We start from the raw sequence: 13,568 nt of genomic DNA, 5'->3' as shown, positions 1-13,568 counted from the left end.
ACAGATCACTCCCTCCCTGTCAACCACTCCACACCTGGCCTCCAGGACTTACTCTCCAGGGTCTCTTCATACATCACCTTTATGTGCCCTCAAATTTTGGGAACCCGAGTGTCCCATCAACAGTCCCCTGCTCTTCCCACCCTACACAGTTTCCTGGGTGATTTCTCTTACTGTCGTGGATTCAACTCTCATATCCATGCTGATAATTCCCCAAATCCTTCTCTCCAACTTAGCCCTCTCCTCTGATGGAGACTGGTGTTGCCACTGCCTGCTGGACTTCTTTATTTTTTTCTTTTTTTTTGCGGTACGCAGGCCTCTCACTGTTGTGGCCTCTCCCATTGCGGAGCACAGGCTCCGGACGTGCAGGCTCAGCGGCCATGGCTCACAGGACCAGCCACTCCGTGGCATGTGGGATCCTCCCAGACCGGGGCATGAACCTGTGTCCCCTGCATCGGTAGGCAGACTCTCAACCACTGCGCCACCAGGGAAGTCCCTGCTGGACTTCTTAACTCAGGTGTCCTCACAAGCTGTAAACATTGACAGTTCCCAAAATAACCTTTCAGTCATCCTAAACTGCTCCTGTTTTCTGAGCTCTCTATTATCTGACATGGTCTTTCACCCAGCCATCCTTATCTCTCCCACTTCCTAGTTGCTGAATTCAGTCTAATGGAAGACTTTACCTCCTAACATTATTCAGATTCACCCTCTGGTCTCTTTCCCCATGCCCAGTTCAGAGTCCCATCCTCTTGAGGAAAACCACTTCCACTTACTGTTCTTAGAACCTCCAGTTTGCTTCCCACAAATTTATCTTCCTCTCGGCAGAGTAATCTGTTAACAGCATCAATATAGCCATGTTCCTGTTACAAACCCTGAAGGGTTCCACAACACCTTCAGGATGAAGAACAAAGTCCTTAACAAGACAAAAAAGCCCTCCATGATCAGGACCCTCAAACTTTTTCTCCAAAGGACTTGCTCTTCACATAGGTAGCACTGCTTTGAGATACTGTGTCTTTTGTTCGTGCTGTCTTCTAGCCTGGGATACCTTTCCTTGTCTGTTTCCAAAATTAATTCCTACTCCTCCTTGGAGACTTGGCACAGGCAAATCTTCTCTGAGAAGTCGTTCCTGATCCCACAGTCTAAATTAGGTTTCTCTGTGACCTTATGATGCATATCAACAACAGTATTTTATATATATCATTATAAATATGCTGATGTCCTTTTCTTTCCCAATAGATACGAGGCTCTCTGAGGGATGGGGCAGTGGCCTATTCATCTTAATACCCTGCAGCTCATTGCCTGACATGTGATAACTGCTCAATACATTTTTTTTAAATAAATGAATTTTTATATAGGAAATGTTCTTCCAAAGCATTAAAAGTTGCAAGAGTGACTGTCCAGAATCAAATTAGTCAAGTTCTTAATATCTACCTACATATTTCTGTACTTAATAATAACAGTGTGACAACTTGGAAAAGCCTCCTCCCCTCCAAAGTATTCAAATGTTGCTCTGCCATATCTGGGATTGTAGCCTGAACGTGAGCTCAGAACAAGTCACTCAAAATGAGTTTTTCTCTTATAAGGCTTTGCAGGTGAAAATATGGGGGTGGACAAGCCTTCACAAATGGTCGGAAGGAAACCTAATAAGCATCCTGTCTATAAATTCTAATGGTTTAGGCATCTGATAATCACATCAACTTATACTCATTTAAAATGCAATTGTGAAATGGGAAGCAGGGAACGGCAGAAATGTAACAGGAGTGGAAATTGACAAGCCATGCCAACAATTAAAAATAAGCAAAAAAACAAAAACACTAATTGTGAAAGAAGTAACAAACCCTTAGCCATGAGATCATATTAAAGCTTAAGGGTTTGATAAACATAGCCCTGGAAACAGGAGGACACCTAGTTACTACGAATTAGAATAAGAATGTGATTTAAAGTGGTACTGTGTTTGCTGGAAAACATATATCAGCACAATACCAAGGAGTTCTCAAGCCCATTAGTAACTGGAAAAACATTTCCATGGTAATGTAATGTTTTGGAAAAAAACATAGTGCATCTCTTTGTTGAATGTATTGGTAATTTTTTTCTCCAATTTTTTTCTACAGTCTTTGTAAATATTACTGAAGAGCACCCACCTACATTCCCACATTAACATTAAGTATAAATTACATGGTGGCATAGCTCATTTACAGCTAAATTTTTCACCTCTTACATAAATAAAGCACATGAGTGATGAGTGATGACAGAGAGGTTATTTTTGTGGGTAATATTTTGCATGTAAATATCTTATTGTACTGTTCTAAAAGTGACAAACTGAGCTCTTTAAAATTTATAAATAATATTTATCTTAGCGTAAATCAATACTTCCTCATTCTAAAAAAGTTAGAAAGCAGAACTAAGCAAAAATGAAGTAAAAACCACCCAGAGATATCTAATATACCTTAGTATATTTCTTAGTCAGACGTTTTTCTACAAACATGTTTACCAAAATTGGCATAACAACCATTTTTATGTATTTATGGTAATACGCTATTTTATCACCTAACAATACATCATAACCTATTTCTAAAACATTAAACATTCTCTTACAACATTTAAAATGACTGCATAGTAAAGCATTACCTGATTACATAAATATTTATTTAAAACTATGCTCTACTCTACATCTAAGTTGATCCCAGTTTTTCTTTATTATAAACCATGATGTGCAAGTAACCTTTCTGCAGTAATGGAAATGTTCTGTATCTTGAGAGAGTGACAGTAAATATCTGTCAAAACTGATCAAATTCTGCACTTAAGATCTGCATTTCAATGTATGTTAATTATATCTCATTTGTTTTAAATAGGAAAGGAAAAATCATGCTGTGATGGACATCCTCATACTTAAATCTTATGCAAATTAAGATAATTTCCTAAGCATAAATTTCTTGGACTGAGATTGCTGGATCAAAGTGTACATATATATGTTCATAAGACATTTAATATTCATTCATTTATTTGTTCATTCAAAAATATTTATTGAGTAAACACTTTAGCCAAGACATTGCCAAATTGCCTTCTAAAGTAATAAACTCACTAGCAAATTTCTTAATTTGTGTCGATACTGCATTTCATACTTTTAAAAGAGGCCCTCCCTTGATAAGCTTTTTAAAAAATATCCATTATTTCTTGCTTTTTAAGGAAATTATTATTGATAGTAGAACGTTTTCCCATATGTTTATTGATCATTTGTATTTCTTCTCTCTACTTCTCTCTCATTGTGTCCTTTGTTCCTTCCCCTCACTGGTATTTATCCTTTACTTACTGATTAGAAAAAGCTTGTTTTTCATGTTCAAATACCTTTCCAAAGCTTCTCATCGGTCTTTTAAAAATTCTGCTTAGAGAAATTCTGATAGTAAGAACATTTACTTTTTTTTTTTTTTTTTGGTTGTGCCACACAGCTTGTGGGATCTTAGTTCCCCGACCAGGGATTGAACCTGGGTCCTCGGCAGAGGTTCTGAAAAGCAGAGTCCTAACCACTGGAACACCAGGGAACTCCCAAGAACATTTACATTTTTTATGTAGAGTAGTCAAATTTATCATTTTTCATCTATATGGTTTTTGTCTTTTTGTCTCTTCCCCACCCCAAGATAACATAAATACTCAATATTTATATTCTCTGATGCCCACTTTTTATGATCGGGGGCTAATTCCATCGTTCCCTGGGATAATGCTATGTACAAGAGTTCCCACCTTGGTGAGCAATCCCTTCACTGTTGGTTTGCCCTCAGGTTGGAGGAAAAGGGGGTTGGCAGCTTGTACCCGAAGAACGTTCTGTAACACTTTAATCCATTCCTCCAATATATTGGGAGAATCTGCAGTCAGATAGTATGTGTGTTTTTCAGTGGTCAACTAGAATGGGATAAGAAAGAGATAGGAAAGGAAACTCTGAAGATTTTAGGATATTAGCACTTTCTTGTCCATTCTTCAAACATCACTACCTAACACGGAAACAAACGTGCCGAACCTTGAATCCTAGGTTTTAAATAAATGATTCCATAAATCACGTAGCATATTTTAACCACTTTGTGAGAATGACAATTAACTTTTTTTGAAATAATTTTTTTCACTTCTGTTTACTTTAAAACTCTTCATAGTATTAAGCTTTGGGGTCATGATTTTTTATCTTGTTTACTCATTACACTTTCCTTTTCTCCCTTAAATGTGCTACAGGTTCCTGGTTGTTGAAATGAGGAGCAGAATGATTTCAGACTGTAATAAAATAACACACTTTAAGCAAATAAAGATAAGTTATTTGTTATGGAAATGAAGAAATCAATTATAAATAAAATAAGAAAACCTATACAGCAGAAGAGGAATCCTTAAACATGTAATCAGATATTATGAACTCACAATTTCTCAAGTTCAAATTAGCCACATTTCAAAAATTCCAAATATTTCAGAAGCCTACAAATGATTCTTATCTGCCATGATCCAAGACAAAGTTTTCCCTGATTCTCCTTTCTACATTTTTGGGCAGTCCTCAGGTATCATCCACTGGAAACACTGATAATGTACCTTTCTAATAAAATATTGTATTCTACCCTCCAAAGGAGCAAGATAAGAAAATAATGATTATTGAAGGCATTTCAGAAATAAGGCATCTGAATTTTAAATCACACATACCAAACTGTCTCAATAGCTTGTTTTTTCTGTTTGCTTGTTTTAATTTAACAAAGGTTTCTAGCAAGACTGGCATTATGTGTGGGTGAAATGGTCAGCAGCTACCTCTGCCATGTGACTCAGTGGGAGCCAGGACAGCCCCTCTGCTCACCAATATCCTTCCCACTTTGGTGCTACAGCCTCTGAAGTTCATAGAACTGCCATTTTCTGGTTCTCTATTAAATTGCAAACATTTCTAAATTTAATAGTACATTAAATTATGAATATCTTGTTGGGAATTCATTTATCAAATAACCCTCCGTTAAAATAGCTTGACAGTTTGAGAACAGAAAATGGTTGGGAGGGTTAGTGTGGGGAAAGAACCGTGTAAAGGATCAAGGGCAAAGAAAGTGTAGAGGAGAGTTACTCACATATCCTCAGGTTATATTATAGTTTTAACTAAGAAGTCCTAGGGTTTCACACATTTTGGGGGGCATCAAACTGACCCCAAAATGGAATAAACAAACAACTGAACACCCAATTTCCACTCTATTAGCTTACATAATTGAGAACTGAGTTTTGCATGATACAAAAAAAGAAAAGAAAAAGTACCTGAACTGTTTGTTTGTTATCTCCTCTTAAAATGCTGCAGGATGCACTAAGTTCAATATGGCCCTGGGGTTTTCTGATTACATCACTCTGTATGAAAGGAAGAAAACCAATGCAAAGTGATTACCTATAATAGTCATAATGAGAAATGCTTTGTCTAATTAATTGCATTACATGGAAGAAAATCAATCAGGAGTTTGATTTATAGTTTGAGGAATTCAGTTCTAAATAACAAGCAATTTCCACTCACCGGAGATTTGTAGTAAAGTAATTCACCACCTTTAAGAACAAACCATCTCCGCTTCCAAGTCTTGACTTTACCACTCATTTTTAATAAGTAGCCAGATTTTTCCAGTGGTTCCTAATTAAAGAGATTAAAAAAATATTTAAGTTTCCCTTTGGAAGCTCAAACTAACAGATACATTAATGTTTAAAAAAAAAACCTGATTCAGTGTTTACATTTTTCCCATTATCACTGGAAGATGAGCAAGTTTTCGGGAGCTTCTGCTCTGGCTGCGAGCACTCTAAGTCTGTGGAGTAAGCATCTGGGGGAATAGCATAATCACTTTCAGAAGCCACAGAAGAGAGAGACACACCTAGATGAATAAAGAAATAAATCAAGTCAATATTTAATAATTGGGTGGTCCAAATGCTGACTGTCAGTTTTCCTAAGAAATACATCTAATCCCAAATCATAACCCTTCCTAGACTAGATGTAGTCCATACCTTTGGCCATGAAGTACCTTTAAAGCAGAAAACAGAACTTAAGCATAAGGACTATCATGCAAATCTCCAAGGAAGTTAAAGGAACATAAATAATATTTTGGTATGATTATAAGCACAGCTATTTTTACATATATAAAATGTATGCAGTAGCCTAACAATATCTTTTATTAAGGATTAAAAATATGTGTATTTACATATTGACATATAGGCAAACAAATGCTGAACCTTAATTTATCAAGATTTGTACAATCACACTTTACTGCACTTAATTTTTTTTTTAATTAATTAATTTATTTATATTTTTGGCTGTGTTGAGTCTTCGTTTCTGTGCAAGGGCTTTCTCTAGTTGCGGCGAGCAGGGGCCATTCTTCATTGCAGTGCACGAGCCTCTCACTGTCGTGGCCTCTCTTGTTATGGAGCACAGGCTCCAGACACGCAGGCTCAGCGGTCATGGCTCACAGGCCCAGCCGCTCCGCGGCACGCGGGATCCTCCCGTACTGGGGCACGAACCCGTGTCCCCTGCATCGGCAGGCGGACTCTCAACCACTGCGCCACCAGGGAAGCCCTGCACATAATTTTTGTAATCTTTTTTTTTTTTTTTTTTTTTTTGCGGTACGCAGGCCTCTCACTGTTGTGGCCTCTCCCGTTGCAGAGCACAGGCTCCGGACGCACAGGCTCAGCGGCCATGGCTCACGGGCCTAGCCGCTCCGCAGCATGTGGGATCTTCCCAGACCGGGGCACGAACCCATGTCCCCTGCACAGGCAGGCGGACTCTCAACCACTGCGCCACCAGGGAAGCCCTGTAATCATTTTTTTAACATCTTTATTGGAGTATAATTGCTTTACATGTAATCATTTTTAAAGTAACATCACATTAAAAAAAAAACACAAGGGCTTCCCTGGAGGCGCAGTGGTTGAGAGTCCGCCTGCCGATGCAGGGGACGCGGGTTCGTGCCCCGGTACGGGAGGATCCCGCGTGCCGCGGAGCAGCTGGGCCTGTGAGCCATGACCGCTGAGCCTGCGCGTCCGGAGCCTGTGCTCGGTAACAGGAGAGGCCACAGCAGTGAGAGGCCCGTGTACCGCAAAAAAAAAAAAAAAAAAAAAAAAAACATAAGTCCAATACTACTAGTTTATAGATTTTGAAAATCTTTCATAAAAGAGATGCAATAAGACTTAAAGATATAAACAGACTATTTCATTTGCCAGCAACTCTAATGTAAAATTCAATGGAGCATTTTTCACAATAATTCACTTGCCATTTTAGAAAACAACTTGCAAGTTGCAAGCCACATTTGGAGAGTCATTACAATTGGAGATTTTGAAAATATTAAATAAAATTAAGGACTTAAGTCATTATTCATTACAGTATGTGGCAATTTTTTAAGTGTTTATTAACATTTAAGGGAAACATTAGGACAATGTCACTATATTATTCCTCTTATTTATTTGACTAAGACAAGTAATGGCTGTGATAATAGTAATATCTTTATTTTTCAAAGAGTAACAGAAATTTAGATCTACAAAGGACCTCAGAGATCATCCTGGTTCATGCCCTCATTCTCTAAGGAGACTAAGGTCCACAGATTAAAGGATTTGTCCAAAGTCAAACAGCTAGGCAGAGGCAATGTTGGAGTGCAAATCTCAGGCTCCTAGCCCCAGGGTGCTAGGGACAGAGCAGAGAACAAAACGAAGAAATTTCTGCCCTCATGGAACACAGATTCTAGTCGGGGGAGACAGACAAAAAACAGGGAGCAAATGCCATGGAAAAATAAAATGTAGAGTGGACTAAAGGGAATAAAAAGAGCTAGCAGTTAGAGAAGAGCAAAGGACTACATTTGAATGGTGTGCTCTGGGTAGATCTCCTTGAGGAGGCAGTGTCATGGAGGAGGCAAAGGAACATCTGGAGGCAAGAATACAAGGTAGAGCAAACGATCAGTGCAAGGTCCTGAACTAAAGGAATGAATGGCATGTGCTGGGAACAGCTAAAGGGTCTGGATGGCCAGAGCTGAGTAAGAGAGAAGAAAGGAGGAGATGAGGTCGAAGACATCAAAGAATCACATAACATGTTATAGTCTTTATAAGAGGTCCTTGCAGTGTTTTGAGCAAAAGTATGATATAACTTGATTCTGGTTGTCAAGGGGGCAAGGTCATATAGCAAAGGGACTGATGGAAGCCCCAAATATTAAACCTATGAGAGTTGAACAGCTCCTGTTGAAGCTGAGGGGTTTGGGAGTACCTAGGGGTTCCATGGAACACAGTTTGAAAGCCAACATACTGTGCTGCATTAAAGGCTTTTGTAAAATACAGATGTCATTTAATGTGAGTGGCTCTCTCTGTAACCTGTATGCCAAAAATGTCTTCAAAATCTACAAACATCGTAGACATGCCCAAAGTAAGTTTTTGTTGGTTTCCATCTTAATATCAGATTAACCACCACATTTTTAGGTATATTCTTCTGCCATTTAGCAGTGCAACAAATTTAGCTGAAATAAGTCCATCCTATAAATTATTCAAAATCACACAGTAACTGTAAAAGAAAAACCTCATTTAAGCCAAGTATCTCACTTTATTCCTATAACGAAGTGATCTCTCTTTTAAAGTTAAAAAACAAAACAAAAAACAAAACAAACCACTGTCTTGTCTGGAATCACGAAGAGAATTTAGAAGAGAATTAGGACTAAAATATAAGCGCCTCAGTCCTAGGTGAATACTCTTTTCACTATGAGTGGAAGGCAGCTCAGATTTTTTTTTAAAGTCCTATTATAGAGATAAAATTCCCATTAAATATTCAGAATTATTTGGAGTTGTCTTGTATGCCTGAGACTCTCCCTTACCTCGTTTCATTGCTCTGGGGCTGCCTGGCCCACTCCGACTGCGAGAGTCTGACTCTGAAGTCCGGGAGCTGGATCTGGAACTATCTTCTTCCTCTGACCCAGAGGAGTCATCCAGGAATGGGTTGCTGCTTATCTGGGTCGCCTTCTAAAGAAAAGCAAAACAGCCTCCCTGTGTCCATCCTTAAAGTCACCACTCTCTTTAGGTATAGAATGTTTTACCAGAAGTTATGGAATAAGATTTTTTAAGGAATACAAGAAAATATTTTGCCATTATCAAAGTCACGTTGTTAAATCCCAAATTCCAATTAGCAAGGCATTTGTCAATTATAAAAGATTCCTAAGAACATAAGGCTGTTAATACCTGACGATACTTTTTTTTCTGATACTTATTTTAATTAGGTACTTCACACAAAGGAGGGGAACCTTGGCAGTGATACAAAGATCTTTCTATATTAGGAGTTTTCATTACATCATTAATACTATTTCCTTTAAAGAATTAACAGCTATGGAGGGTGTGGAGACTCACAGGTAGCATAACAAAAACGGAGCATATCAGACCTCTAATACTCCAATAAGAATAAATATCTTCTCTAGATCTTTCCATTTCTTCTCTTTTAATAATATGCTAGTGTGAACTTCTAAAACTCCCTATAAAGGGACAGTCCATGTAAAATGTCAAGAATGGAACCTGGAGCTTGACTAAACAGTTTTCTTGATTCATCATGAAGAGCCCCACATGTTTAACAGTAACAATAATGAGTTACCCCCTTTAAAGTTGTGTACACTGGGGTTGTCATATTCTTGTATATCAGTGATGTATAAAGTCCTGATGTGGTATAGGAAAGCACTGCAACAGAATCTGAAACAGAAAACAAAATGATTAAGAAAACAAACCTTCTAACTAGCACTTATGTCTACTTCTTATGAATGTGAATTAGCAAAACTTCCAATTAAAGAGAAACTGGATGAACATACAATATTTATTACACAGTCTACCTGAAGATTTATGGTATTTATGGCAGTTTTAATTATACACTCTCTTGCATGGTTCATTATGTCCTCAGGTGTGCTAGTTCCCCAACTAGACTGTAAGCTCTTTGAGAGCAAGGATCTTAGCTTTTACTTCTTTGGCATCTCCATCCAGCTCACAATGGGCAGAAATCAGTACAAACACCTGCTGACTGATTCAGTGAGCAGTACCCTATGAAGATATTCTCTGACTATTCAGAGACCTATTACTGACACATGTTAAAACATCGTCACTTTTAAACCTTAATCAGGTGAACCTCAGATTGAAAGGTTAGAATATATTTCCTGAGTGGCAAGAACAGAGGATAGCTGAAAAGGAATAGAACAATAGTCAGAGGTAGGATAGGGAGGGGGCCAGTAGAAGGAACCACAGAAAAAATTTTTCTTTTTATTCCAGACAGTTCTCTGTTGTTTGGTTTTATTTTTCATAATGAACATGCATTGTTTCTATAATAATTTTTTGAAAAAAGAAAGAAAGGAGGAATGTGTTTTAAACTCTGGAAAAAGAAGACAGAGATCAATAGTTTTACAATTTTAAACAGCTAATTTTAAACAGCTGAAACTCCACAGTTTCTTAGCTTTAGCCTCTTTCGGGTAAAAACATGAGGTACTTTCTACATAAGAGTTGAACATCTATGTGCCCCTATACTGAGTAACATGAATTTCAATTTTAAAATATAAATCAGCAACCTCAGAAAGCATTTTCTGGAAGTTGGCAAAGTTGTATTTTTTCCAATGACTTTAGACAGTTAGGAAGTTCTTGGCTAATGAGATGGCAATACAAAATCACTTATTTTTTTAAACATTTTTTATTGTAGTAAAAAACACCTAAGATAAGATTTACCACCTTAACCATTTTTAAGTGCATAGTTCAGTTAGTGTTAAGTATATTCACATTGTTGTGAATCAGATCTCCAAAGCTTTTTTATCTTGAAAATCTGAAACCCTATAGCCATTAAGCAACTGCTCCCCTTCCTCTACTCCCCCTAACCCCTAGTAACCACAACCCTACTTTGTTTCTATCAGTTTGACTATGTCAGATATCTCATATAAGTGGACTCATACAGTATTTGTCCTTTGTGACTGCTTATTTCACTTAGCATAAAGTCCTCAAGGTTCACCTGCATTGCAGCATGCAAAATCACTTACTTTTATTAACATTCTCCATATTGAAGGCCTCAGACATTCGAATGCCTGATTTGGCTACAGCATAAATTCTGCTTTCCTAATATAAAAGAGAGATTTAAGCTGGATATTTGAAGCAAAGAAACAATTACTTTCAATACACATGTTTTTCATTTGTGCTTCATTTAACTGTCACCAGAGTACAGAATTATTATAAAACTGTCACCAGTGCCAACTAAAATATGCCACTGTGAACAGCACTGCAGAATTTTCTTCCATCCATTAGTCACTCCATTATTTATCTTTGTTCCCAAATTTTTGCTTGGTATTTTAAATTCTTCTGAAGAGACAGGAAAAAAGTAAGAGAAAGCTTATTCTCAATCACTGACTATTCATAAATACCACCATTAATATTCCACCATTTCAGAACATGGTCAAAAAAAAAAAAAAAAAAGGAAAACTCTGAATGGCTGCAATATGAAGCCAGAAACCATTTATTATCATTGACTAGACACAAATATTATCTTTAATATTCTACCATTCTAGAATATGGTTAAAGAAAAAGAGAAAGCCAAAACTTGAAGTCAGAAAGCACACACAAAGTAACATTTAGTGCTATCACCTTCATATCTCAATGTACATTTCAATGAAGTAGAAGAAATACCTGAGGTCAAATAATAATTGAATTTGAGAATTGCAATGGAATGTATAGGCTCTTGTTCCAAAAGTAGGTTGTTATTTTGCTTTCTCTTCTTCTCTGAGAGAGATTTCTGAAATGGGTACTGGAAGGCTATTGGCCCTGCCCCCTCTGAGAAAAGGGACTCTAGGTTGTTCCTAATGCATAGATCACCATGTCCTGAACTTTGTAACACACCTAACCTGGACAGTTATCTGGATCGGGGCACAGTGGGCAACTAAGGCAGTCCTCTTTGGGACTGCACTAGCCAGGGGCCTGTGAGGCAATGGGCAGGAGATCTCTAACCATCTGAGACACTTTAGATTGAAGAGTGGCTGACTGAATGAATCACTCTCACAGCTTCTTTGAGAGTGTGATGGTGAGATACACACAGAGGGACAAACAACAGAGTGGACAGAACAAAAAGACATATAAAAATGAGGCAGTAAGTGAGGCACTTAGAAGCCATGAGAGAGCGAAGGAGAGTAGTTGGCAGTCATGAGAGAAGCAGACAGTCACTGTAGACAGGAGAGGACCAGCTGAGCCACGGGACCAGGGACAGTGGGTATCACCTGTTTTTCTAAGGAGTTGACCATCAAAGGTTCTCCTGAGTCATTACATGCTGTCCTGCTAGAGTGACTACTGTATTTTGGAATGATATTCCAGTTCAGTAAGAATGGGCTATGCCTTAAAATAAACTCTTAAAAATCCTTAAACTCTCATAAATTGAGGTGACTAGAATGTATCTCTTTAACTTGAAACTTGAAAATACCCAACAAGCAGAAATAAAACTTCAAACTTGGCCAGTTTGCTAGAAGGCTTTTGCAAAGCGGTACTACTTTTTCAGGACTGGATAGTTTCAGAAAGCAAGAAGAGAACAAGGCAAAAAAGTAGTAAAAATGGTTTGCCAAATAAAATGAAAGTAAAAGTCTAACCTAAATCTCTGACAACCCCAACATAATGAAAGAAGCAAAATTTCAACTCCTAACTGCCTAAAGGGTAACATAATTGGAATTCCAGAGATTCACATGCCAATAATGTCCATTTTTTAATGCTATCCAGAGTTTAGTAATAAACTGCAGGCAGTTTCATGTGAACTTTGCAATGAAATGTTCTTTTAAAAGTAAATAAGAGCAGATGCATCTCAAGGTCTGAATTTATAATAGGAAAACATAGTTGCCTTCATTTGCTTAAAATTGCATTGGTCACTAAATAAAAAATAATAACAGAACATGACTCCAAAAACCAAAAAAACCCACAACCCAGATGATTCTCTGGAGGCCAAAGGTTCAATTATGTCAATATGTGAAGGAAAACTTCAATCTACAAAACAGATAATTTAACTTTGTTTCAAATATAGGAAGAATATTTTTTTAATCTAGAGATTCTTAAGAAGAATCACACAGTTAATGGGTTAATTATTATATTAATGGTCAATGTTTCAATGGAAGAAATTTCAATCTATTCTAGATACACAGGAAGATGCTTTTGGTTAAAGCAATAGATTTATAAGTTCATGAAGAGTAAAATTAAATTTCTCTTAAAGCCAATCAAGTAAATACTTAAGTTCAGAACTTGATGACCAGTAAGTGTCCTCATCCAGAATTTACCCACAAGTATTATCCAGTAAGAGAGAGCCCTTCTTCCCCACCCCAATGTTTCCTTCCATGTGGAGGGAGCTCCAAAAATTGAACATTCCTGATCTCTAGCCAGTGATTCCTAGAAGGAGAAACCAGACATGCAAAGCCCGGCACCTTCCCCTCTCCTTTCTATTGAGAAGTAGCTGTGTGCAGGAAATAACCATTTGTTCTTTCTCTAGACTGTAAGCTTTAGAGGAGCTGGGCCTCACTGGAGGCAGCCTGTGGTGGCTGGTCAAGCGCTACCTGGGCCTGGGTGAATAAATCTAGCTTTTTCCCAGGTGTAGT

General features: G+C 37.7%; 1 protein-coding gene across 2 annotated transcripts in view; it reads right to left on the bottom strand.

Moving 5' to 3' along the window:
* The window catches only part of PLEKHH2 (pleckstrin homology, MyTH4 and FERM domain containing H2), a 117,504-nt gene that overhangs the window by 53,460 nt on the left and 50,476 nt on the right, over positions 1-13,568 (bottom strand). For both annotated transcript variants that reach the window (XM_082643117.1, XM_082643118.1), the window contains exons 9-15: positions 10,992-11,067; positions 9,578-9,672; positions 8,814-8,958; positions 5,713-5,849; positions 5,504-5,614; positions 5,257-5,343; positions 3,736-3,894 (exon numbers count right to left, since the gene is read on the bottom strand). In XM_082643117.1, coding sequence (XP_082499243.1) covers positions 3,736-3,894; positions 5,257-5,343; positions 5,504-5,614; positions 5,713-5,849; positions 8,814-8,958; positions 9,578-9,672; positions 10,992-11,067 — 810 coding nt within the window. The remainder of the gene's footprint in view (positions 1-3,735; positions 3,895-5,256; positions 5,344-5,503; positions 5,615-5,712; positions 5,850-8,813; positions 8,959-9,577; positions 9,673-10,991; positions 11,068-13,568) is intronic.

The sequence above is a fragment of the Mesoplodon mirus genome (assembly GCF_964341445.2).
Source record: "Mesoplodon mirus genome assembly, chromosome: 14".
Lineage (NCBI taxonomy): Eukaryota > Metazoa > Chordata > Mammalia > Artiodactyla > Ziphiidae > Mesoplodon > Mesoplodon mirus.
Note: the sequence above shows the minus strand (reverse complement) of the source record. Positions and strands in the feature narration are given on the sequence as shown.